Raw genomic sequence first — 24,294 nt, 5'->3', positions numbered from 1 at the left:
TAAATATGTCAAAATTCATCAAATTTTATACTTAAAATGGGTGCATTTTATTGTAGGCAAATCATTCCTTAATGAAGTTGACTTTAAAACAAAAGAATCAGAATCTTGCATGAACTCTCTTGGAATCTGCTTTGTTCACATAAAAATGTATCTTCCTCATCTACCAGACAGAGAATAACAACTAATTATTGCATTCTGAAGAGTTACAGGAGTAATAAACATTTGTCCAATTAATACCTAATTTTCTTTCATCACCAAATCATCTGGGAGCCCCTATTCAGGGCTCTTTTCACGCTCATGAGTTTAGCAGAAAGTGCTTTGTCCCCCTTTGTAGAAGAACCTTCTGAACGTCATCTCCCCTCCTGCTCTGCAGTTTCACAGTCTCCTCCTTGTGTACATTCTCTTCTTCAATGATGCGAAAGGTTGGAATATTTCAGAGTCAACTTCTGCTGAATATGTCGACTTTTCAGAAAGTAAGCTCCGATTTTGCCAAGTGTACAATATTGAAAGTGCTATTTGAAAGCTCTCTAAATACTGATAAAATAGAGGTTCCACATTATATTGTTAAGTGATGAAGGCAAGTTGCAGCACGATGTGTCAATAAGCTGACTCTTTCATGGAAAGAAGGGAAAACAAAAGCTTATATACCTTATCTGCTTGTATAAAGGAAACTGGAAACCATAGTAAGCAATTATGCGCAGAGTTCACCTACAGAAGTTGGAAATGGTTTTCCGGTAGTTGAGGTACAAGGAGAGGAGGAAACTTGTCACTGTACCTTTTTATGTTTTCTGTGAAACGTGTGAATATATTTTACCTGAAATGAAACATTTTTAAAATAACGAGGCTTCTACCTGTCGAATGGATCTTCAGAAGGTTCAAAACGAAGCTGTTTCTTTCCTATTACGTCGATGTTAATAAAAATTTTTTCATACGTCATTAAAAAAGCTTGTTTCATCTTTCACTGAATTAGTGGAGACCCGAGTGTGGAAGTGTGGGAAGTGGAGATGGTTTTATAAGTTCTTTTTGTAAGGAAATAATCCCAATAGGTCAGTTTTTTGCAAGCATCAGTTTCCCAATGGAAAACCTTGCCACGCGTGGATCTTTTCCCCTTCGCGGGTCACTGCTGTCCTTTGACACTGAAGATAGGGACCAAACAAGGATCTCAACTTTGGGGGAAATGCCTGGTGTGTGTTGAAATCTTTTAATTCTCAGCGAGTTTTTTGTTTTATCCATAGATTGAGTCCTGGGAGCAGTCGTGAGACTGAGGACGACATCTGCGAATAAAGATAACAAAAACCCTCCTGACCTGGCCCGTACGGGGATCGAACCCGCGACCTTGGCGTTATTAGCACCACGCTCTAACCAACTGAGCTAACCGGCCACGAAAGTCCTTGCTCCCCTTATGTCCCTAAAGTTTCTTATAAGCCCAAACTATTGTTTCAAAGTTTTTCCTAAAACGAAAAAGAGAATTCTTTAACTCTTCCCATTCCTGCCTTCCCTAAATGCACGTGCCCTGACCTTCAATTTCCTTTAAAAAAACCTCTCCGTCCCAGCACTCGTATGTTACTTCTTTAAAAAATCGCGAGATATTAGGTCAAATCGCTCTAGCAAATGGAGCTGTCTGGATGAACAGAGTTTCCGTTCAGCAGTGGAGTTCTCAGCTTGTAGTTCACGTTCGCAAACTGCCTTCACAGGAGATTGGTCAACTGACCATGGAATTGCCACGGGGCCAGGCTGGGGGACCCGGCTTCTGCGCTCGGGGATGCGGAATCTTCGCTCCTGAAGACCATTCCGACAGATCTGACGCCTTGGGACGGAAACTGGCTCCTTCTTGCTGCCTGGCCTCGGAGTGATCCGGTGGTGACCACGACCTGAAATGCCTCCAGTTCCTGCACCGTGTAGCAGGAGTGGGGTGTGTGTGTGTCTAAAATGCCTCGTTTTTGACAAAAAAATTATGAAACATGCAAAGAAACGAGAAAATGTAATCAATCCCCAGCAAAAAGAAGCATATGATAGAAACCTCAATAACTTTAAACTTAGTGAAAAGAGCCGGGTGCTAAAGGCCATGTGCTGTATGATTTCATTTATTTCTTTCAGTTTTACTGAGAATCCACATGTTAAGAATTTCAATTTTTTAAGAATCCACATATGAGTGAGATTAAACAGTATTTGTCTCTCTCTGTCTGTCTTATTTCACTTCACATAATGCCTTCAGGGTCCATCCATGTTGTCACCAACGGCAGGATTTCCTTCTTTTTATATGGCCTTTTCTGTATACATTCATCTGTTGATGGACACCTGTATCGTTTCCATGTCTTGCCTACTATAAATAATGCTGGAATGCACATGGGGGTGCAGATAACTCTTCAACATAGCGGTTTTGTTCCCTTTGGATACATACTCAGAAGTGGGAATGCTGGATCGTATGATAGTTCTATTTTTTATTTTTTGAGGAACCTCCATACTGTCTTCCATAGTGGCTGTACTAATTTACAATCCCACCAACAGTGCATAAGGATTCCCTTTACTCCACATCCTTGCCAGCATTTACCTCTTGTCTTTTTGATAATAGCCATCCTAACAGGCACGAGGTGATTTGCATTTCCCTAATTATTAATGATGTTAAGCATCTTTTCATATACCTGTTGAACATCTTCTTTGGTAATATGTATATTTAGTTCAATTACCTGTTTCTCAATTGGATTATTTGCTTTTACTGCAGTTGGGTTCTTTGTGTGTTTTGGATATTAACCCCCTATCAGTATATGATTTGCAAATATTTTCTCCTTTCCGTAGGTTGCCTTTTCATTTTGTTGATAATTTTTTTTTTTTTTTTTTACTTTGCAGAAGATTTTTAGTTTGGTGCAGTCTCACTTGCTTATTTCTGACTTTTTTGCTTGTGTCATATCCAAAAATTCATTGGCAAGATCCATGCTAAGGAGTTTTTTTCCTATGTTTTCTTCTAGGAATGTTATGGTTTCAGGTCTTACATTTACACATTTATTTCATTTTGAGTTAATTTTTGTGAGTGGTGTAAGACAGTGGTCTAGTTTCATTCTTTTACATGTGAATATTTAATTTTCCTACCACCATTTATTGAAGAATTGTCTTTGATTTTATTTTTATGAAATTTCCAGAAAGGGCAAATATACAGAGACAGAATACAGATTAGTTCATGGATCACAGGACTTATAATTGTTAAGATGTTAACACTATCCAAAGCAATGAACAGATTCAATGAAATCCCTATTGAAATTCCAATGACTGTTTTTGCAAAAATGGAAAAGCTGTTCCTCAAATTCATATGGAATTGCAAGAGATTCCAAAAAGCCAAAACAACCTTCCAAAAGAACAAACTTGAAGGACTTACACTTCTCAATTTCAAAACTTACTATAAAGCTACAGTAATCAAAACAATGTGGTACTGACATAAAGACAGACATATAGACCATGGAATGGAACTGAGAATCCAAAAATAGATCCATACATCTACTGTCAATTGTTTTTCAACAAGGGTGCCAAGACCAATCAATGGGGAAAGAATAGTCTCTTCAACAAATGGTGCTGAGAGAACCTGATATCTGCATGCAAAAGTGTCAGGAAAGGCAATCTGCACAGTCTCTTAACTCCTGCTGAGCCAACATAAGAATGGGCCTTGGGCCTGGAACTCGTCTTTACCAAGAGATGAAGTGCCCACATAGCCTCTGCTGGGCCTATCACCTTGTGTGGAACATCTTTCCCTGTTTCCAGTGTAATGAGTATTCCTTTGTTCTGCTTCAGCAGGTATATCAGTGGGCAACAAGCATGTCCCCAGCTTTGAGTATTTCAGAGTCCTTCCACTGCAGCATGGGAGGGGTGCGCACAGGCCAATTGCCCTGCGCTGGTTGCTGGGGGTACCTGCTAGCCATGGGGGACTGATGCACACTATTAAATCTGATCTTACTCTGTCTCTTCTCTGAGAGTAAAAGTCATTATGCCATCCAGTGATTTACCGTGTTGTTTTCCCCAGTGACTCTGATATCAAGATGCAGTGGGAAGAAGTGTTTGGACTTCTACTCCTGGTGGCAGGCATTGTGATGATCTTTGCTATCCTCTGTGTAGTTAGAGTCTCCCTTGGGCGGTGGTAACTGGTGCATGGTGTTCTGCTTGAGAAAAGAAGCAAGTTGGACCCATACTTCATACCACATATAAAAATTAACTCAAAATGTGCCAACAACCTAAAAATAAGAGCTAAAGCCATAAAATTCTTGAAGAAAATATGAGTAAATGTTCATGACCTTGGATTCAGCAATGCATTTTTGGATACGATACCAAAGAAAGCATAAGTGACTAAAGAACGACCAAACTGGACTCCACCAAAATTAAAAACTTTTGTGCACCAAAGTACTCAAATAAAGTGAAAAGACAGCCTAGAGAGTAGGAGAAAACTATCTGCGAATCATACATCTGATAAGTCTAGCATCACAGGAATATAAAGAAATCTGACAACTCAATAACAAGAGGAACAACCCAATAAAAAATGGGCAAGGACTTGAATAGACATTTCTCCAAAGAAGATACACAAATGGCCAACTAGCACATGAAAAGATGCTCAAAATCATTAGTCATTATGGAAATGCAAATCAAAACTACTGTGATAGTATTTCATGTTCACTAGGATAGCTATAGTAACGACTTTTTATTTTAAAGATTGGCACCTGAGCTAACAACTGTTGCCAATCTTTTTTTTCCCCCTTCTTCTTCTCCCCAAAGCGCCCCCAGTACATAGTTGTATATTCTAGTTGTGAGTGCCTCTGGTTGTGCTATATGGGGCGCTGCCTCAGCTTGGCCTGATGAGTGATGCCGTGTCCACGCCCAGGATCCAAACTGGCGAAACCCAGGGCCGCTGAATCGGAGTGTGCAAACTTAACCACTCGGCCACGGGGCTGGCCCTTACAGTAATAATTTTTTAAAAAAACAGAAAATGACAAGTGTTGGAGAGGCTATGGAGAAACTTGTACCCTCATACGTTGCTAGTGGGAGTATAAAATGGTGCAGCTGCAACATAGTTTAGAAGTCCCTCAAAAAAATTAAACAGAATTACTGTGTGACCCTGCAATTCTACCTTCATATAAGAAAAAGAATTGAAAACAGGTATTTAAACAAGTATATGTATATGCATATTCATAGCAGCATAATTCACAGTCACCAAAAGGTGAAACAAGCCTACGTGCCCCTCAGTGGATGGATGGGTGGATAAACAAATTGTGGTATACATAAGAAGGAATATTGTTTAGCCATAAAAAGGAACGAAGCACTAGTATGTGCTACAATGTGGATGAACCTCCAAAACATTAGGCTAAGTGAAAGAAGCCAAACACAAAACACATTCCAATTATATGAAAGATCCAGAATAGATAAATTCGTAGAGTCATAACACAGAGTGGTATTTGCCAAGGGCGTGAAGGAGGGGGAAAAACGGAGAAACTGCTTGAGGGGTAAAGGGATTTACTTTCAAATGATGGAAATGTTGTGGAAATAGAAACAGCTGGTAGTTTCATAGCATTGTAAATATAATGCCACTAAACTGTTCACTTTTAAGTGGTTATAAAATTAGAAAACAAACAGAGAGCAGACGTAATTTTGGGATAAAACGAGATCTTAAGGAACTTTGGTGTGTTACATGTTATATTTCTTACAGTATTTGTTAGTCATGTTTTTTTGTGAAGTGCAGGCACACAGGTATTACTAGGAATAACTAAACAGTAATTAATACCATGCTTTGTTAAAAAAAAAAAAAAAAGAAAGCAAATTGGTGGTGCCTGAGGTTGAGGTGGGAATCTGGATTGATGGAAATTAGGCATGAGATTATTTTGCAAAGTGACTGGAAATGTTGTAAAACTGGATTGTGGTGATAGTTATACAAATCGATAAATTTGCTAAAGATCAGTGAATTGTACACTTAAAAATGGGTGAATTTTATGGTATGTAAATTATACCTCAGTAATGCTGATTAGGAAAAGAAGTATAAATCAAAAGAAGTGCAAAAAAAAGCAGTCATTACGTGGCGCCAGATCACAGATGAAACAATACTGTATGGCACCATGAAAATTGAGGAACTAGTTGAGAAAATATCTATTGAAAAAAATGTGTTTCAGGCAAAAGGAGACACTTTAGCATGTCCACACTTTGTATAGGTGTTGCTCCATTTCCCACTCATCTATCCCGAGGCAGTAAATAACACCACATGTTACTACAGTTTTCAACTGTGGGATATGAATTCAAGTGGTCCTTCAAAATCACTCTTCTGGCAAACGACTGTTCTTTGAAATTGTCCACAAGGACAGTAATTAGAACATTTGCCTGTTAAACTGAGAAGCATGGAGCAAGTACTCTGTTTGAGAAAAATTGTAACCATTAATATTATAAGCCCAATGATACGATTTCAAAATCAATGTTTTAGGCTATCATTTAAGTCAGTCAAAAGATAAAAGTCTGTATTTTTACTGTCTTTGTTTAATTATCTACTTACTGACCTTTACTGATATTTCTTCATATGAATTTGAATTACCATCTGGTGTCACTTCCTCTCAGCCTGAAGAACTTCCTTTATTATTTCCCATAAGACATATCTGTGAGTAACAAATTATCTTAGTCTTTGTTCAACTGGGAGTGGGTTCACTTTTGAAAGATTGTTTTGCTGGATGAAGGATTCTTTGTTGATAGTTTTCTTTTTGTCTTTCAGCATTTTGAATATGTCTTTGCACTATCTTATGATCTCCATTGTTTCAAATAATAAGTCAGCTATCTTTCTTGTTGTGTTTCCCTGATATATGATGAGTCATTTTTCTCTTCCTGCTTTTAAGATTTTCTTTAAGATTGTCTTTAGATTTCAGCAGTTAGAGTGTCATATATGTAAGTGTGGATCTTTGTGTTTATCCATCTTGGGGTTTGTTGAGCTTCTTGGATGTGTAGCTTGATGTTTTTAATCAAATGTGGGAAACTTTTGGCCATGACTTTACAAATATTTTTTCTGCTTCTTTCTCTTTCTCTTCATGGTGGTATACTTAATGGTGTTTCACAGATCTCTGAGGGTCTGTTCATTTTTCTTCATTCTGTTTTCTTTCTGTTCTTCATATTGTATCATCTTTATTGATGCATCTTCAAGTACATTGGTTCTTTCTTCTGACAGCTCAAATCTACTGTTGAATCCCTCTGGTGAATTCTTCCTTTCTGGCATTGTAATTTTCCACTCCAGATTTTTTGCTCGTGTTTTTAAAAAATAATTTCTATTCCTTTATTGATGTTCTCTGTTTGATGAGCCATTGTCAGCGTATGTTCCTTTCATTCTTTACAGATGATTTCCTTAAATTGTTTCAAAATATTCATAATAGTTGTTTTGAAATCTTTGTGTTCTAGGTTCAACATCTAAATCTCCTGAAGGAAGTTTCCATTGTGTTCTTTTTACTGTATGTATGAGTCACACTTTCCTGTTTCTGGGCATGTCTCATAATTTTTTGTTCAATATTAGAAATTTTGGATAATACGTTGTGTCTCCTTGTGTCTGTGCACAGACTCAGTCAGCCAGGGGTGTGTGAGTGTCTTGGGTTCATTCCCATCTCTGTGGCACATGTACACATCCTCAGGTCCATGTGGGACTTGTGGAGGTCTTACTAAGCTGCCAACAGCTGTTTCACCTCCCTATTAAAAACCCCACCTCCTCTTCTGGCCCCTTGTTTGCTCCAAACTTATTCAGCATTGCAGGCTTGGGAAATCATGGGACTTTCTTTTTTCTTTTTCTTTTTTTATCACTGAGATTGCTAGTTTAACAAACAATGCTCTCATCAAGTGAGCTCTTTCCAGTAGCAATAGCAAGATTTCTATTTTCATGGTCTCTCCTATCTAGTTTGAACTACTGTGCGGACAGAACTAATGAGGAATGGGAGCAGCCCTGGGCAAGAACTTGCCATAGACTTGCACTGTTCTTACCTAAAGTTCAATTGTTCTCATAAATAAATGATTCTCGTTTTGCTGTATGCTTTTGTATGTGCTGAAATGGTGATCATAGAGTTGTATCCAGTATCACATTGCTTTTTGGTGAGAGGATTTGTCAACCTTCTCATGTTGTCACGCCAGAGTGAATCTCTACTCTAGATTAAGTCTATCTGTTCTTGACTTTATATAAATGGAAACATACAGTATATACTCTTTTGTGTCTGGTTTCTTTTGCTCAACATAATGATTTTGAAATGGATCTGCATTGCATTTACCAGTGGTTCATTTTTTCTTCTGGCTAAGTAATATTTACTTTTCATGAATATACCACAATTTGTTTTTCCATTTATCTGTTAATGGACATTTTCATTGTTTCCAGTCTGGGCTACTGTGAAGAAAGCTGTTATAAACATTGTTGAGCACATCTTTTCACTGATATAGAATTCATTTTTCCTGGGAAAATGCCTAGGAGAGGAAATGCTGTGTTACAGCCTAGGCATGTGTGTGTGTCTAAAGCAGTTTTATAATTTTACGTTCTCATCAGCAATTATGGCATGTTCCATGTCCTCACCATTTTAACTTGTTAGGAGTTTGCATGTGTTTTTTTATTTTCTCATAACTAAATTTGGTGCAAGGCAGTATTTCATCATGGTTTTAATTTACATTTCAGTAATGACTAAACAGGTTGGACATTCGTGTATTTTTCAGATTGAGGTGTTTATTCAAAGTGATTTTCCCGTTAGGTAGTGGCTTGCCCTTTTATCATTGATTTCTAGGAGTTCTTTAAATAATCTGGACACAAGTCCTTTGTCAGATATTTGTTTTCCCTGCCTTTTTCTTATGTCTTCATTTCCTAATGATGTTTTTAAGAGCAGAATATTTTAATTTTGATAATGTTCACATTTACCTCTTTTTATGTATTTTATGCTATTTTTTTCCTAAGAATTATTTGCATACTGCAAGGTCCTAAAGACTTTTCCTAATTTTTCTAGATACTTTATAGTTTTAGCTTTACATTTAGATCTATGATCCATCTTGTATTAATTTTTGAATGTGGTGTGAGATGAGTGTGAGATTAATTTTTCTCCAACTTCTGAGAAGCTCTGAGAATGCTTGAGAAGAGAAAGTAGCCTAGCACCAAACCCAAACCCATTCAGATATCAAGTTGAAAAGAAGTTTGCAAAAGAGATCACGAGAGGGTGCATGGTTTTATCCGGTTGTTCCAGGATCATTTGTTTAAAAGACTTTTCTTCCACACTGACTTGCATTGGCATCTTTGCGAAAATTAATCGATCATATATGTGTGAGTCTATTTCTAAAATTTGCCTTGTGACACTGATTGATTTATCTATATAATGCCACAACCACATCGTCTCAATTACTGGAGATTTATAGGAGGAAATCTTTTTGGTCAGGCAGTGTGAGTCTTCCACCTTTGTTCTTCTCTAGACTCAATCTGAGAGATTTCTAGCGTGTGATGTGGAGAGTACGGTCTAGTGAGGGAGGAGAGAGTAGGCATATTCACAGGGTCCCTGGAGTTCTCACTCTGAGAAAGTGATGCCTGGATCCAAGCCAGGGGAGAAACCTCCAGAGCACAGGGCCCAGGAAAGAAGCTCCACTTGATCATGTTTAAGGGTGGAAATCATGTGAGATAAACCAGGGGTCTCTAGAACTCAGTGCTTCTACATTCTTCAACACTGTTTATCTTCCTTAAAATTCAGATCTTTTCTATGATATTGAGCATAACTGGTAAATGAAAGTAATAGGCAGGTAACCACAAAGTTACTAACTCTCCTGGTCCTGAGAAATGTTTTCCAATCTTTGATCTAACATACCGATGAGCTTCTGGAAAAGAAGGTTCACGTGAAAAGGGCAGAGGTTATGAAACACGGAATTCATATAGGTGTGTTTACTAGGATAGCACAGCTCCCTCTCTCAGGAACTGGGCACTCTAGTACTGAGGGGTAAATAAAAATGAAAACAAGACAAAGTAATTTCAGATGGCACTTATGGTTAGGAAGCACATAAAACAGTTAATGTGACAGGGAATGACTGGGACATGGAGACAATCAGGAAAGGCCTCTTGGAGGAAGTGACATTGGACTTGAGCCTGAATTTTAAGAAGGAAGCAGTCATTTAAAGGTCATAAAAAGAATAGCCTCTGAGCAGAGAGAACAGCCAATGCAAGGAATGGGCTTTAGATTTTAAGTAACGAAAGAGGCTGTGTGGTCAGCATGCAGTATAGAGAGTAACCAGAGACGAGTTCAGAGAAGAGTTCAGCAGCTAAAGTATGCAGGGCCTTGTAGCCATGGCAAGGAGTTTGGACTTCATTCTAGTTGTAGTGGGAAGTGATTGGAGAGTTTAACAGAGGAGTGTCATGATCTGATTACCTTTTGAAGGAATCATTGTGGCTGCCAGGTGGAGAACGGATAGTAGGGGCCAAGGGCGGGGCAAGGAGACCAGGAGGGGAGCGAATCTCAGAATGTCCCATCCTTTCCTATACAGATTGTCATGGACAGACAGTAATACTATTTGTATAGCAATCCTGGGTGAAAAAGAATGAGGCTGCTAGTCAGGGGCAACCAGCCTTGGCACTCAGGCTACCCCAGACCCATAGTGTACCCCACAGGCTGAGGCAGTAAATATCCCGGCGCACCTGAGAGCTGGGCCTGGCGCCACAGACACATTGGTACAGAAGCTCTGAGAAGAGAAGGAAGTCAAGCACCAAACCCAAACCCATTCAGACATTCAGTGGAAAAAAATTTTGCCAAAAAGATATTCCGAGAAGGTACATCCTACAGCAAAGTAGGAGGAAACCAAGAGGATGTGAAGAGTTGCGGTTAGACCTCATTCTTTCATTTGTCAACAGGTACTGAGCACCCATGATGTGTCAGGCCATGGTGCACAAGCTAAACAAACAGAGGGAGGCACAGAGGCTAGACCTCTGCATGAGGGGCTGAGCTTCAAGAGCAGTAAGAGTTACAGGGCAGTACTGGCGAGCAGGGCTGAGGTTAGCCCAGAAGAGAAAGAAAGTTAGTCCTAACGGTGTGGAGTCAAGGAAGGCAGGGAGAGACTTCCACACAGTTAATGGGTTTTATGGCTTCTCTTACGAATCCCCTTGTCCTGACTCGCCTTTACTTCTCCTCCACACCCAGCTCCCTAGAGGCACTCAGTCTCACTGACTGACCATGACCTGCTCCTTGTGGCTGCTGCTCAGAGTAGTGAACACGGCACTGTGGACACAGCTGAGGCAGCCTAGGCAGCCTCCCTTGGGATTGGGCCCACCCTCCCAGAACCTTGGGGTGTCCCCATCAGGAAGGCTTGACCAGAGCTCTAATTCCCTAGGGTTGGGAGCTGGAAGTGACAAAGAGTAGCATTTGATTGTGAGAAAAGATGAGGCGTGAAGGGTTTGGAAGAAAGACCAAAAGAGAGAGAGACACAGAGAAGGACAAAGATGAAATGATAGGAAGAGAAACAGAGGAAGAGCATCAGAGATGGAAAGAGAGAGAGCCTCATGGAGACAGAGAGATTGTGAAGGCAGCAAAGGAGAGACAGGAAAGTCTGAAGAGAGAGAAATAGAGGCAGAGATAGAGAATGAGAGAAAGTGATTAAGGGGACACAGTGGCCAAGAATGAGAAACAGAAATGGAGACCAGTGGAGATGGCCAGGGGCAGAGCAAGTAAGAAAGGAGGAGAGTAGAGAGACACTGACTGAGAGAGTGGGACACAGAAAAATAAACAGAGGAACAGACTAAGACACAGAGAGACAGAAATGAAGATATTAGAGAAACAGGAGAAGATCGACAGACAAATAGAGACAGAGACATGAAAGAGAGGGAGAGGCTGAGGGAGAAGGCACAGTGAGGGAAAGAGAGAAGCAGGGACAGGTCAGGGTCTGAGGTCCAGAGAGAGAAACAGGTAGCAAGGCACCCAGCTGGGAGCTGAGCGGAATTTGAGGGGGAATCTGATTAGCAGGGGGCGGGAACCAGCACGAAAAGCCACATTTTTCTGACATTTGACAGTTAAAACACCAATATTCACAATAAGAATAATCATTCACTTATATTTATATACTCTTTGTCTGTAACAAAGCCCTTTGAGTTGGGAGTGAGGATGTTTGCAGACAGGAGTCAGTATAAGCAGAACAGGTGCTGAATCCCAATTCTTGGGAATGTCCTCTTTCAAAACAAGCTGCTGTCTCCTGTCCAGTGAATGAGTTAGTCCAGGACTGAGGTGGCCATGCAGGCAGGGAGTGGTGAAGGTGTGTGGCTCAGACCCCACCCCTACCCTGGCTCTCCTTTGCCAGCCTGAGCCAGGTCTGCAGCTGCTGGGAGATGATCTGTGGAGAGGTGGGAAGAATTCTGAGTCAGACCCCAGCACTAGTAGAGGGCAAGAATGCATAAATTAGTATGCAAATGAGAATACAAATCACCCAGAGCTTCTTATCTCTTACCTGGCGCCCTAGGAGGAGGCTGGGGGAGTCTGAGGGTCTCTCAGGTGCCATGTCCAAGCAGTGGGAGGCACTAGGGATGAGAAGGGCTGACTCTGAGGGTCCCAAAGCCTGTGTTACACTTAGCACGTACCAGGGGTCTGTGTCCCCTGGAAAGAAAGAGAACGGTGTGTGGAGCTGGGGCCAGGTGGAGACCTAGGAGTCAGCTTCTGATGCTGTGCTCACCATTAACAAACAGCACCCGGGTGGCCCCTGGGGTCTGGCCACCATAGTAGGAGTTCGTCTGGGCCACAGCCTGGGCTACAGATGAGATTGAGAGCCCGAACACCTGCTCACAAAGCGCCAGCTGGGAGGGGAGTGCTGGGAGCTTGGAGAAAGGGCATCCAGGGTCCTCACAGGTGACATCTGTGGAGGGAGATACAGGGTATAGAGTCAGCCCCTCCTCCTTTAATAATCATTTACAGAGCTCTCCCCAATGATGACCAAGACAGCTCTGGATCTTCCTTTTAATAAGTTCACAGTCCTATCAGAGACACACAAGCATACCCCCAGACAGTGATGGCCCAGATGATCAGGCTGTGATGGGAAAAGGCCCCAGGTGGGGGTGGGGATCATAAGAGAGCATTATAGGTTCTTGGGCAGCATCCCGCAAGGGATAAGACCTCAAGTAATTAGTGGGAGTGTGGTAAGCAAAGAGAGAAAAGAGAAAGCATAAGAAACAGAGGAAACAGCATGTGCAAAGGTCCAGAGGTTTGTGGAAACCTGCAGTGTTTAAAGCAGAAATTGGACCATGTCCCCCTTGCTTAAAATCCATGGCTCCCTTGTGCTTTGAGGGTAAATATAACTTCCTTAGCCTCACAGTAATTCCTTCCTTCCTTCACCATTTATTTGAACTCCTTCTATGTGCTCAGATACATATTGAACAATATTAGAAACACAGTGGCAACTGAGACATCCCCAGGCTCTGCTGTCACATACTCCTAGTCCAGAGCAGGACATAATATGGAATGTGACTGGAAAGTGGTAAGAATAACTCAGTGCTATTGAGGTGGGAGGAGGGGAGGCAGACTTATCTTGAGGGATCAGGTAAGACCTCCTCAGGAGGGGGCATCTTGTCTTGAGACCTGAAGATGAGTAAACTGTGTGAAGAGTAGAAGAGAAGTAATCCAAGCAAAGTGAATGGCATGTGCAAAGTCCCTGAGGTGTTAGGAAGACTGCTGTTTTAGGGAGTCAAAAATACATACAGCTTTATAACAATAACAAGAAGAAGAGCAAGCACTTATGGAGTACTTACTGTATACCAGCATCATTCTTAGCATGCTACATACATTACCTCCTCTAATTCTTAAAACATCTTTATGAGAGAAGCACTGTGATCATTCCAACTTTACAGATGTGGAAACTGAGGCATAGGGAGGTTAAGTCACTTGCCTATATTTGTCTAAAGTCACACAGCTGCGAAATGGCGGAGATGGAATTGGACCCTTTGGCTTTAAGCCATATCTTCACTGCCTTCAGGGGATGTGGAAAGGATTTTGAACTTAACTCTGGGATACAGTAGCCAGATTTAGAAAATAAAAATACAGGATGTACAGTTAAATCTGAATTTCACATTAAAAAATACATTTTTAGTATAAGTATGTCCCATGCAATATTTGGCACATGCTTATACTAAAAAAAGAAATTATTGGAGCTAGCCCTGTGGCCGAGTGGTTAAGTTCACACGCTCTGTCTTGGTGCCCCAGGGTTCACTAGTTCAGATCCTGGGTGCAGACATATATACCACTCATCAGGTCACGCTGTGGTGGCGTCCCACATAGAAGAACCAGAATGACTTACAACTGGGATATACAACTATGTACTGGGGCTTTGGGGAGAAAAACGAAAAAGGAAGATTGGTAAAAGATTTTAGCTCAGGGCCAATCTTCCAGGAAAACAAAAAAGTTTCTTTAAAAAAATTATTGTTTATCTGAAATTGAAATTTAACTGGGCATCTGTAATTTATTTGGCAACCCTACCCTGGGCTCACTAAGGAGGCATGGAAGGGTTTTGAGCAGAGGAAGGACAAGGTCATATTTAGAAAGATCTGTCTGGATGCTGTGAGGAAGCTGGATTGTACGGGTGAAAGCCTGGAGACCAGAGAGAAGCCTGGGTCTGGGATCCTGGCAGCGAGGATGCGGGCCTCTACTTTCAGCAGAGGCAGAAATAGAAAGGAGTTTGGGGTGAACTGTAGAGTTGTCCGGGATGAAGAGTGGGCAGGACTCAGTGATTGACAGGCTATGGGGATACTGGGGAGGAGGCCTGCAAAACACTGCTAGGGGTTCTAGTCCAGGGAGTGGGGAGAGCGTGGGACCATCCCTGGGACAAGGACACCGAGGAAGAGCGGATTGAAGTGACGATCACTCATGTTGAGGATTTGGTGTGTGTGAAAGAAGGTATGGGAGGGCCAAGCACACCCCTGCCCCCCCCAGGATGGCTGTCCACCCTCCAGCCCCACACCTGCAGGTTAAACAGGGCCCAGCAGTCAGGCCAGGTGTCCTGTGGAAATGAAAATGAGTCCAGACAACCTGTGAGAGGGGTTGTCTGGGCACAGCACAGAATGTATGTTTGGGAGATGAGGGTTGGGCCAGTGACTCACAGAAGCCAAACTCAGTACATGTCTGGTACACCCACTGCCGGTCACCCACGCCAGACACCTGGGGTTCTGTGACCTTCAGCTGAGCCACTGTCTCTGCTCGGGAAGAGCTTAAACACCTCTGGCCCAGGCTCTGTATGACAACCTAGGGACAAGATATATACATACACACACATATACATACGTATATATATATATATAAATTCCTCCCCTCCTCACAGCAAGCCAGGGCCTAGATGCATAGGTCCCTACAAGTCAAAGGTCAAAGTCAGAAGAGAGTTCCTGAGTTCTCCTGGGAGTCAGCGGTCAGAGGGGTGGGTGCCTGGGCCCCTGTGGGTTAGAAGTTAAGGTACTAGATGACTGAGACCTTATTACCTGTGATACTCTGGGCAAGTGCCAATATCTTGACCCTCAGTTTCCTCTTTTATAAGTGGGGATAATAACAGTGCCTAGAACTACTGTGAGAATTCAGTGAAACAATATGTGTGAAGCACTTCACACAGCACTTGGTGCAGACAGTGCTGGAAAAGTGACAGCTGGATTGTAACTAGATTTCAAGGCTAGGGGTCCCGATCTCTAGAAGAACTTTGTCCCCAGGGCTACATTTTTTTCATTCATTCTATAAATACTAATTGAGCACTTGCTGCGTGCCAGACACTGTTACACGCCCCGGGAAGAGGACAGAACAAGAGCTGCAAAATAGATAATGAACGCAGTCGTTAGCATTTGCAAATCGTGTGCCAGGATCTCTGCTGAGTGCTTTACACGCCCCACTTCATTTCACCTTCTCGATGGCCCCGTCAGGTGTCATCCCCATTTGACAGATGAGGAATCAAAGGCTCAGAAAGGCTTTACGCTTGCCCAAGATCACACAGCAGAGGTGGAGCAGGAACCCTCGTCTGGGGCCTCCTCTCGGTCCGGCTCCGGGGGCTCACCTGCGCTGCCCGACGAAGCCCGCGGTAGGGCGCCGGGCGGCTGCCGTTGCCCCGGCCCTCGAGGAGGAGCCCGCAGAGCCGTCGCACGCTCAGCGGCGCGCCCGCCTGCCCGTCGTACTGCACCGCGCCGCCCACCAGCGCCTGCAGCGCCCCCAGCAGCTCCGCCTGGTCCTCCGGGCGGCCCAGCGCCCCGCAGGCGCCCAGCTCCGCCCGCAGCGCCGCCCGAGCCGGCCCGCCCGCGCGCAGCCGCCGCTCCACCTCCGCGAAGGCTGCGGCCGCCGCCGCCCGGCACTGCGGGAGCGAGAGGCTGCGTCGGCCAACTCTCGGCCTGGGCCCCGGCCTTCCCTTTCCAGGACCAGCAGCTCCCTGGCGCTCCCGCGGTCCCCCGGCTCTGCCCGAGCCCCGCCCTGCTGTGGCTCTTCCCGGGGGTCGATCCCTTTGGCCCCGCCCCTCAGCCCCGAGCTACTGGGGCTCCTCCCTTTCGGATGCCCAGATCCATGCTCAGCTCCCTCCTTCTCTCAAAATCTGCACACCTCCCGCGACTCCCACCTCCCTCTGACCCGCCACCTCACTGGCTTCACCCTTTTTCTGTAGTCTCGACTTCAAGGCCTCCTCTCTCTCCCCATCCCCCTCCGGCTGGGCCCCGCCTCCTACCTCCGGGGATCCGCCAATCGCCGGATTCATTAGGCTTCGGGACACCACCTGTAGTCCGACGGCGGGAGGAGGGGTCAGGGGCCCCCGACCACCGCGGCCCTCCCGGTCCCGACCCGCCGCCCGCCCTCCTTACGTCATTATACTCAGAGAAGTCCAGCACGGCCCGCACTGGGGCGGAAGAGGCGACTGAGGCGAAAATGAGATGGGGGAACTGAGGGAGGAGAAGTCGTCAGTCTGGGGGCTGAGGGGCTGGGATCCCACAGCTTCCCGCCCCTGTGTCACTCACTCATTGTGTGGTCTTAGGCAAGTCCTTACCCTCTGTACACTGGACTCTTGTGAAGACAGTTTGTGGAAAGGAAAGCTCTTGTGTGGGAGGAAGTGTGGGGGGAGGGTATTCCTATGATCTGAGATAGGGACCCCAGAGTCCAAGTTCCCTCCCCGCTTAACCCGCCCAGAGGAGTCCCAGGGACCTTCAGCCGGGCCCAGGAGGCCAGGGAGCCTGCATAGGAGCCTCCGAAGCAGATCCAGGGGCTGGAGGAGGAGACGTTGAAGAGGCGGGAGAGTGCGAGGCGGGCAGAGACCACGTCGGCCAGCCTGAGGTCGGAGGGGAGACTCCGTTAGTCCCTACCGCTTGGAATCCCTGAAGATTCCTCCATTGCACAGGCGGTCGGGGATCCAGAGATATGAATGGGTGGAGTCTGGCCAGCAGCTAGCGCTCTCTTCTCCTGAGGACTTCTGCTGTGCCCTAGGCCAAGGGAGACCCTTCTGGAAAGCCTCCACTCTCTTCCCTTCCAGACTAGGTGGGAGAGGAAAAGTCTCCAGTGCAGATTAGGCAGACTCCTTACAGATATAGGAGGGGTTGGGGACAGTCCAGAAGAGCTGCAGGAAGAGGAGACATCCTAGGCTGGATAGGTTAGAAGGTGTCGGGGGAGGGGAGCCACAGTCAGAGAGACAGAGAGAGAGAGATGTGAGCATATGTCTAACATCCTCTTTTCTGTCTTAAGTGCTTTCTTTCCTCCCCAAACTTTCTGAGATGGTTTGCAGTTGGTGCCAGCCTACTGCAGTTAGAAACTGGTTTAGCTTGTGAAAAGATTGAAACAGAGAGCAACAAAGCGATATGGATGGATACACAGAGACATTAAGACAAGAGTGAGACACAGAAAGGCAGAGACTGCTTACAGACAGATACAGAGAGAGAGCCAAGTAGGAGAGGGAGAAATTAGTCCAGCAGAGAACAATAAAGCAGGCGAGGGGTGGGAAAGAATCAGTGGGGGTTGTTAATAGGGGAAGGGCACACTGAAGGAGGTGAAAAAGGGAACCATACAAATATTAGGGATTAGGGGGGAGCCCACTTCTTGTAGAGGGAAGAATTCAAAGGCTCAAGGCAGCAATGGGCCTATAAGTCTAGAGAACAGCAAGGACCTCAGTGTAGCTGGAGCACAGTGAGTGTGAGAATGTGGAGGGCAGAGAGTTCAGAGCCACTTGGACCTTGTGGCCACTGCAAAGCTTTTGACTTTACTCTGAGTGAGATGAGAGACATGTGAGGGATTTGAGTCAGGGAGAGCAGTGGTCTGGTTTATGCTCTAATGATCACCCTGGCTTCATCTGGAGAATAGACTGAGGGGTCAAGGGCAGAAACAGGGAGACCAGTGAGGAGCTGTGTAATCCAGTAAGGGATGCTGGTGGTCTGGGCCAAGTAGCCCATAATGAGACAGAGAGAAAAATACTGTGTAAGAGAAAGAAAGAGGTAGGGAGGGACAGAGACCCAGACATGGAGAGAGAAAGAATAAGACACTGAACGACTAAGAAGGAATCATGGAACCAGAGACTCAGAGGTCAACTCTGGGCAGTGGAGGAGAGAAACAGAGATGCAGAGATTTCAAGACACAGACATCCTTAGTTTCAGGACCCCAAACATTTTCCCTACCCCTACTCACGCATGGCGACTGGACAAGAAGCGGAGCTGGGCCATGTCCAGGCCCCCAGCAGGTATACTCAGGCCATAAAACCTGTGTTCCAGGCCTATCACCAGGGCCCCCCAGGCTGGGGCCAGGGTAGCAGGGTGCCCTGTGAAGCGGGGGAGGGTGAGGGTGAGGTGGGAGTAAGCCCTGGCAACCCTCAGGTCTCACAGTAGTGCAATATGCAGCTCCCCTCCCTGGCCCCCACCAACTTCCCAGCTCTGTCTCTCCCACCCTTGCTTCTTACCTCTCAACACTGAGCCAGGCCCGAGGCTGCCCTCTCCCCCCAGATGCAGGAACACGGGTCCATCCTGGCCGGTCCAATGTTGGTCATTTACCCAGTACCGCTGAGAGGTGTAATGGGGAAGAAGAAATGGGATTGTGAGAATTCTGACCTATCCTTTATTCCCTGTTCATTCCAGTCTCTCTCGCTAATGGATCTTTCTTTATACACTTAGTAGTGTCTGAAATAGGCTTGTTTGTTTATGTGTTCATTTCTCTCTTGTTTGTCATCTCATCTAAAATGTAAGACCTACAAAGAGCAAAAATTTTTGTCAACTTTTCCACTCTTACATCCCTAGGGAGAAGGTTAGTGGCTGGCACATGGGAGACACTTGCTATCTATTGAAATACTAATTGTAGAATATATAACGAATACAAATGGACTTAAGAATAGCGCCTAGATGAGATGACCTTTGGAGGCTGTGTATAAGGCAGGCAGGAAAAATGGTGAAGCTGTCCATTCATTCAATAGATATCTTCAGGTGCCTGTTGTGAGCCAGGTCTGGTTCAAAGCCAGACCAAATTTCTGCTACATCCTGAGACCTGGTGGTGGGCTTAGTGTTTAATCTGAAGGACAGGGAAAAGGGGACTAAGGGACAGTGAGAGAGGGAGAGTGGATGACAGAGAGATGGGAAGACGAAGGACAGTACCTGAGTGACAAAAAAGTGGGAGACTGAGGGAAGACTATGAGATAGAGGGCAAATCTAAGAACCAGAGGGGCTAGACTAAAGGAATCCTGGTAAGGGATCCTGAGAGCAGGCATAGGGTAAGCTGAGGGGCAATGAGACGGGGAGACTGAGACAGAGACGTAGCGAAAGAAAGCAGAGACTGAGGGGCAGAGTAGGGGGACTGAGGAGAGGGCAGAGTAGGCAGTGGCCCCCCTACTGCTGGCCTTACCTGCAGGAAGGATCGTCTGTCAGAGGCATTGAAGGGGTCCAGTGGCTGCTCCAGCCACCCCTCTTTGGGGAGGGCCACAGCCCCTGGGCCCAGGCTCAGGCCCAAGCAGGAGCTCTCCTGAAACTGCTGCATGTGCTCAGCTAGGCGCCTAAGAAGGGAGGCTGTGGGACATGGAGGGGAAGGAGTCAGGCAAGGTCCCCTTAGGAGCCCCTGTCTGACCCTCAGGCTTCTCCTACCTGGAGCTGAGGATGCCCAGAGGGAAACCAGGAGAAGAGGGCCCAGCCACAGTGCAGGCCCACGGGCCATGGCTGTCCAGTCTTCAGAGCAAGGGCTTGAGGTGCTCTGTTTTCCCCCTTCACTGAGGAGCTTTCTCATATCCCCAGGGCTGGGCTTTAAATTTGTAGTCTTTCATCAGGAGCTCAGGTTTCCTTTCAGACGCGCCTCTCCTGGGACAAGGCAAGCGTCTGTAGGAACCACTAATGCGGGGCAGGGACGCTAGAGTCTGTATCTAGAGCCTGATGATGCGGCACCTGAATATCTGATTTCTTCTCTCTCTGCTCCTGATTTTCTCCTCCCTCAGCCCCTTGATCTCTCTTCCCCCTGTTCCTCAGTCTCTATCACTCTGCCTCAGTCTCCCTCTCTCCATCCTTCAGTCTTCCCCCTCTTTACCTCAGACTTCAGGCTCCACCTCTTTCTACCTCAGGACCTCCTCTTGCCCACTCACTCCCAGTCTTCCTTTCTCTGCCCCTCAGCATATCGTCCATCCCACTCAGGTGACCCAATGCTCAGTCTCTCCCTCTCTTTGTACCTCAGTCCCCTCATCTCTCTTGCAATCTGCTCTCTGCTTCAGCTTCTCTCTCTGTCCCTCAGCCTCACCCTGGCTATTTTCCAGTCCCCCGTTTCTCCTTATCACCACCCCAACCCCCCTGACTCAGAATCTCACCACTTTCTTTAGACTCTTTATCGTTCTTTGAACATTCCAGGCTTGCTGCTGCCTCAGAATGCTTGCCCTTGCTGTTCCCACTCTGTGGATTACTATTTCTCCATAAATCCTCATGGCTTGCTCCCTCACCTCAATCAGATCTCAGCCAAACGGAAGACCAGTAAGGTCTTCCATGGTCATCTTTTTAAAAATTGCCAAACCTACAGTTCATCCATGTTGTAGCATGTATCTGTGTTTCATGGCTCAATAATAGTCCATTGTATGGATCTATAACTTTTATAGCAACTTATGACTACTAGAAATATTATACATATTTTATTTATTTGGGTGGTTCATCATCTGTCTCCCAGACTAAAAAGTAAGCTCCACGGGGTGTGGGATTTTCATCGCCTTTGTCCACTGCTAAATGCCTGGTCCCTACAACAGTGTCCATGGTGGGCAATCAAGAAATATTTGTTGGGTGAATGAAGAATTCATCAACTAGTGCTGCTGGTTCTACTTTAAAAACATATCCAGAATCCCACAACTTCTCACCGCCTCCAGGGTTACCACCTCCTTCTGAGCCACCATCATCTCTGACTTGGAATATCACAGAAGCCTCTCAGCTTCTCTCCCTGCTTCTGCCACGTGATTTATTCTCCACTCAGCAGATAGATCCTATTAAATATAAGTCCGATCATTTCACGAAGTATTTCTCTGGCTCTCCATCTTACTCAAAGTAAACTCTACAGTTCTTTAAATGGTCTTTGAAGCCTCATATAATCTGGCTGCCTGTTACCTTCATGATTTCGCCCCTTACCCCTCACCCCTGGGCTCGCTGCTCCAGCCACACAGGATTACTTCATATTTCACAAGCCTATCAACCACACTCCTTCCTCAGAATCTTTGCTCTCATTGGGATGCTTTTCCTCTTCATATCTACAAATCTTTTCTTAGTTCCTATAATTCCCTGTTCATGTTTCACCTTACTAGATGGGTTTTACCTGATCGGTCATACTTTAAAATAGCACAATTTCTCACACTCTCTGTGCCCTTACCCTGCTGTTGTCAGTCTCTGATTATGATTAGATGTTATTGCATTTCTCTTCCAAACTATTCCCTAGGATATAAGTTTATTATGGGCCAGAATTTTTTCTTTTCTCCACCAATTTCTGCATAATACCCAAACCAAACTTCAAGACAATCGGCAGGTGTTCAATAAACATGTAATGAGTAAAATATTGTATGATGAATTAATTAATTCATTAATTAATTTTCTGATCAGGAAAGAATCCCCAAAGAATGTAGCATAAGAAGTGAGGCAAGATGAGGAGCTGCAGGAAGCATGAGGTTGTCTGGGGTACGAGGGTTCCTGGCCCAAGCAACAGCAGCTGCAAAGACTAAGTTGTGAACCTCTTTGGCACCTTCAAGGAATATCAACAAAGGCAGTGGGGCTGGAGGAGATGAAATGAAGGAATTTGAATTAGATGAGTGGACAGAAGTCAGCAGAGACTCAACCCTACTGGCAGGCCATGGAAAGGGCTTTGGATTTTATTTAAAGTTGATATTTAAATCAATGATTTAAAGTTGTCAAAGAAGGCCCTTTAAAAACATGAATATATTAGTAAATTTATTAATTTCTTTTTTTGTAAATTTCATGTTACTCAATGGTTTTAATGGCCAGGCTGGAAAGATAGGGATCTTTACTTCAACTCAACAATAAGAAGGCACATAGCCTGATTAAAAATGGGTGAAGGGTTTTAACAGACATTTCTCCAAAGAAGATATACCAGTGGCCAATGAAAAGATGCTAAACATCATCAGTCATTACTGAAATGCAAATCAAAGCTATGAAATACCTCTTCATACTCACTAGAATGGATATAATAAAAACAGACTATGGCAAGAATTGGGGACATAAAATGGAAGTTACTTTGGAAAACTCTCGAACTCATTATTTTTAAATAGTTTCATTTAGGTATGATTTACATACCATAAAATCCGTTGTTTGTTTTTTTTAAACATTGGCACCTGAGCTAACATCTATTGCCAATCTTCTGGTTTTTTTCCTTCTTCTTCTTCTCCCCAAAGCCCCCCAGTACATAGCTGTGTATTCTAGTTGTGAGTGCATCTGGTTGTGCTGTGTGGGATGCCGCCTCAATGTGGTTTGATGAATGGTGCCATGTCCATGCCCAGGATCTGAACCATTAAAACCCGGGCCACTGAAGTGGTCGGGCATGCCAACTTAACCACTCGACCACAGGGCCAGCCCCATCCAGCTGTTTTTAAGTATATAACTCAGTGTTTTTCAGCAAATTTACAGACTTGTGCAGCTGTTACCACAATCCACTTTTAGAACATCTCCAGTCACCTCAAAAAAGACACTTTGTGCCTATTTGCAGTCAATCTCCATTCCCACTCCCAGCCCCAGACAAACATTAATCTAATTTCTGTCTCTATGGATTTTTCTTTTTTGGACTTTTCATGCAAATGGATTCATACAATATATGATGTTTTATGTCTAGTTTCTTTCACTTGGCATAATGTTTTTGAGCTTCATCCATGTTGTAGTATCGATCAGTACTTCATTCCTTTTTAAAACTCAATGATATTCCATTGTATGGATATACCACCTTTATATATTTTTACTTTTAAGAGAAAAAGTGGCTATCCCATTTGTTCATGTAACTTCTCAGACTAAAATCATTCCGTGGATTCCCATTGTTATTAAGATCAATACAAAAATTCTTAACATGGCCTGTAAATAGGGCAACCATACTGCCTAATTACACTTGATTCGATTGTTAAAAGAAAACTCAGGGAGCTTTTCTTGATATGAATATTTTATTGAATAAGACACAAACTGTGAACAAGGAGACTTCAAACCTGAAACAGGTATGAAGCTCAGAGGCATGACCTACAGGACGGCTTATAAAGTGAAAACTAGGAAGTTATTTAACCTTTGCAATGATTGATTATTACAATGGGTGTTTCCATATGGCAGGGGGATTGGTTAAAAGTGGTTATCTTATATCCTTTTAGGAAGATGACTTAAATTTTGTTTATCATTATCAGAGGCATTTACAGGAAGTAACCTAAAGTAAGTTTTGCTTCTGTCCATGAAACAAGCTAGGTTAAGTTTTGTTTATGTGGTTTAATGGGGTTTGTCTAATCAGGGGATTTTCAAGTGGTCTCCATTCTATTTCATTTAATACAATCAATGCCTGCTAATTAGTTTTAGTGCCCCTTTCACTATCAATGGCTTCTGGGTTTAGTGTTTGATTATAGGTAATTCTACCTAGAAGGCCCTGCATTGGCCTACATGTTACTTCTCTGGCCTAATCTCCTGCCACTCTTCCCTCCTCCATCCCAGTCCAACACTCCAGACACAGGCATCTTTTTAGCTCTTCTTTCTCAGGTTTTTATTTCCCATGTTCTCCCTGAGCTGTGCGAAAGGAGACCACTCAGCATACTGGCCTTTCCTTCTCCCTCCTGATTCTACATCATTCCCTCTGCCAAACACCATATGCTGCACCTGAAAGTCTCACTCACCTGAGAGAAGGTGACAATCTGGAATCAAGCATGCCC

At 44.3% G+C, this 24,294-nt stretch overlaps 1 protein-coding gene and 1 non-coding gene across 2 annotated transcripts; both read right to left on the bottom strand.

The window, feature by feature from the left end:
* Positions 1-1,307: 1,307 nt before the first annotated feature.
* On the bottom strand, positions 1,308-1,381 carry TRNAI-AAU (transfer RNA isoleucine (anticodon AAU)). The gene has a single exon. It is a non-coding gene; the product is annotated as a tRNA-Ile (tRNA).
* Positions 1,382-12,243: 10,862 nt separating this feature from the next.
* PRSS16 (serine protease 16) lies at positions 12,244-20,090 on the bottom strand. Its single transcript, XM_046639155.1, has 12 exons — positions 20,021-20,090; positions 19,785-19,945; positions 18,853-18,952; positions 18,585-18,714; positions 17,118-17,241; positions 16,781-16,858; positions 16,648-16,695; positions 15,994-16,284; positions 15,062-15,203; positions 12,649-12,828; positions 12,427-12,572; positions 12,244-12,312 (listed from the first exon to the last, which is right to left on the bottom strand). The coding sequence occupies exons 1-12, from the start codon at positions 20,088-20,090 to the stop codon at positions 12,244-12,246; spliced, it is 1,539 nt and encodes a 512-aa protein (XP_046495111.1).
* Between the last annotated feature and the right edge of the window lie 4,204 nt (positions 20,091-24,294).

Source organism: Equus quagga, chromosome 15 (assembly GCF_021613505.1).
Source record: "Equus quagga isolate Etosha38 chromosome 15, UCLA_HA_Equagga_1.0, whole genome shotgun sequence".
Lineage (NCBI taxonomy): Eukaryota > Metazoa > Chordata > Mammalia > Perissodactyla > Equidae > Equus > Equus quagga.
This window is presented reverse-complemented; position numbering and strand designations above follow the sequence as displayed.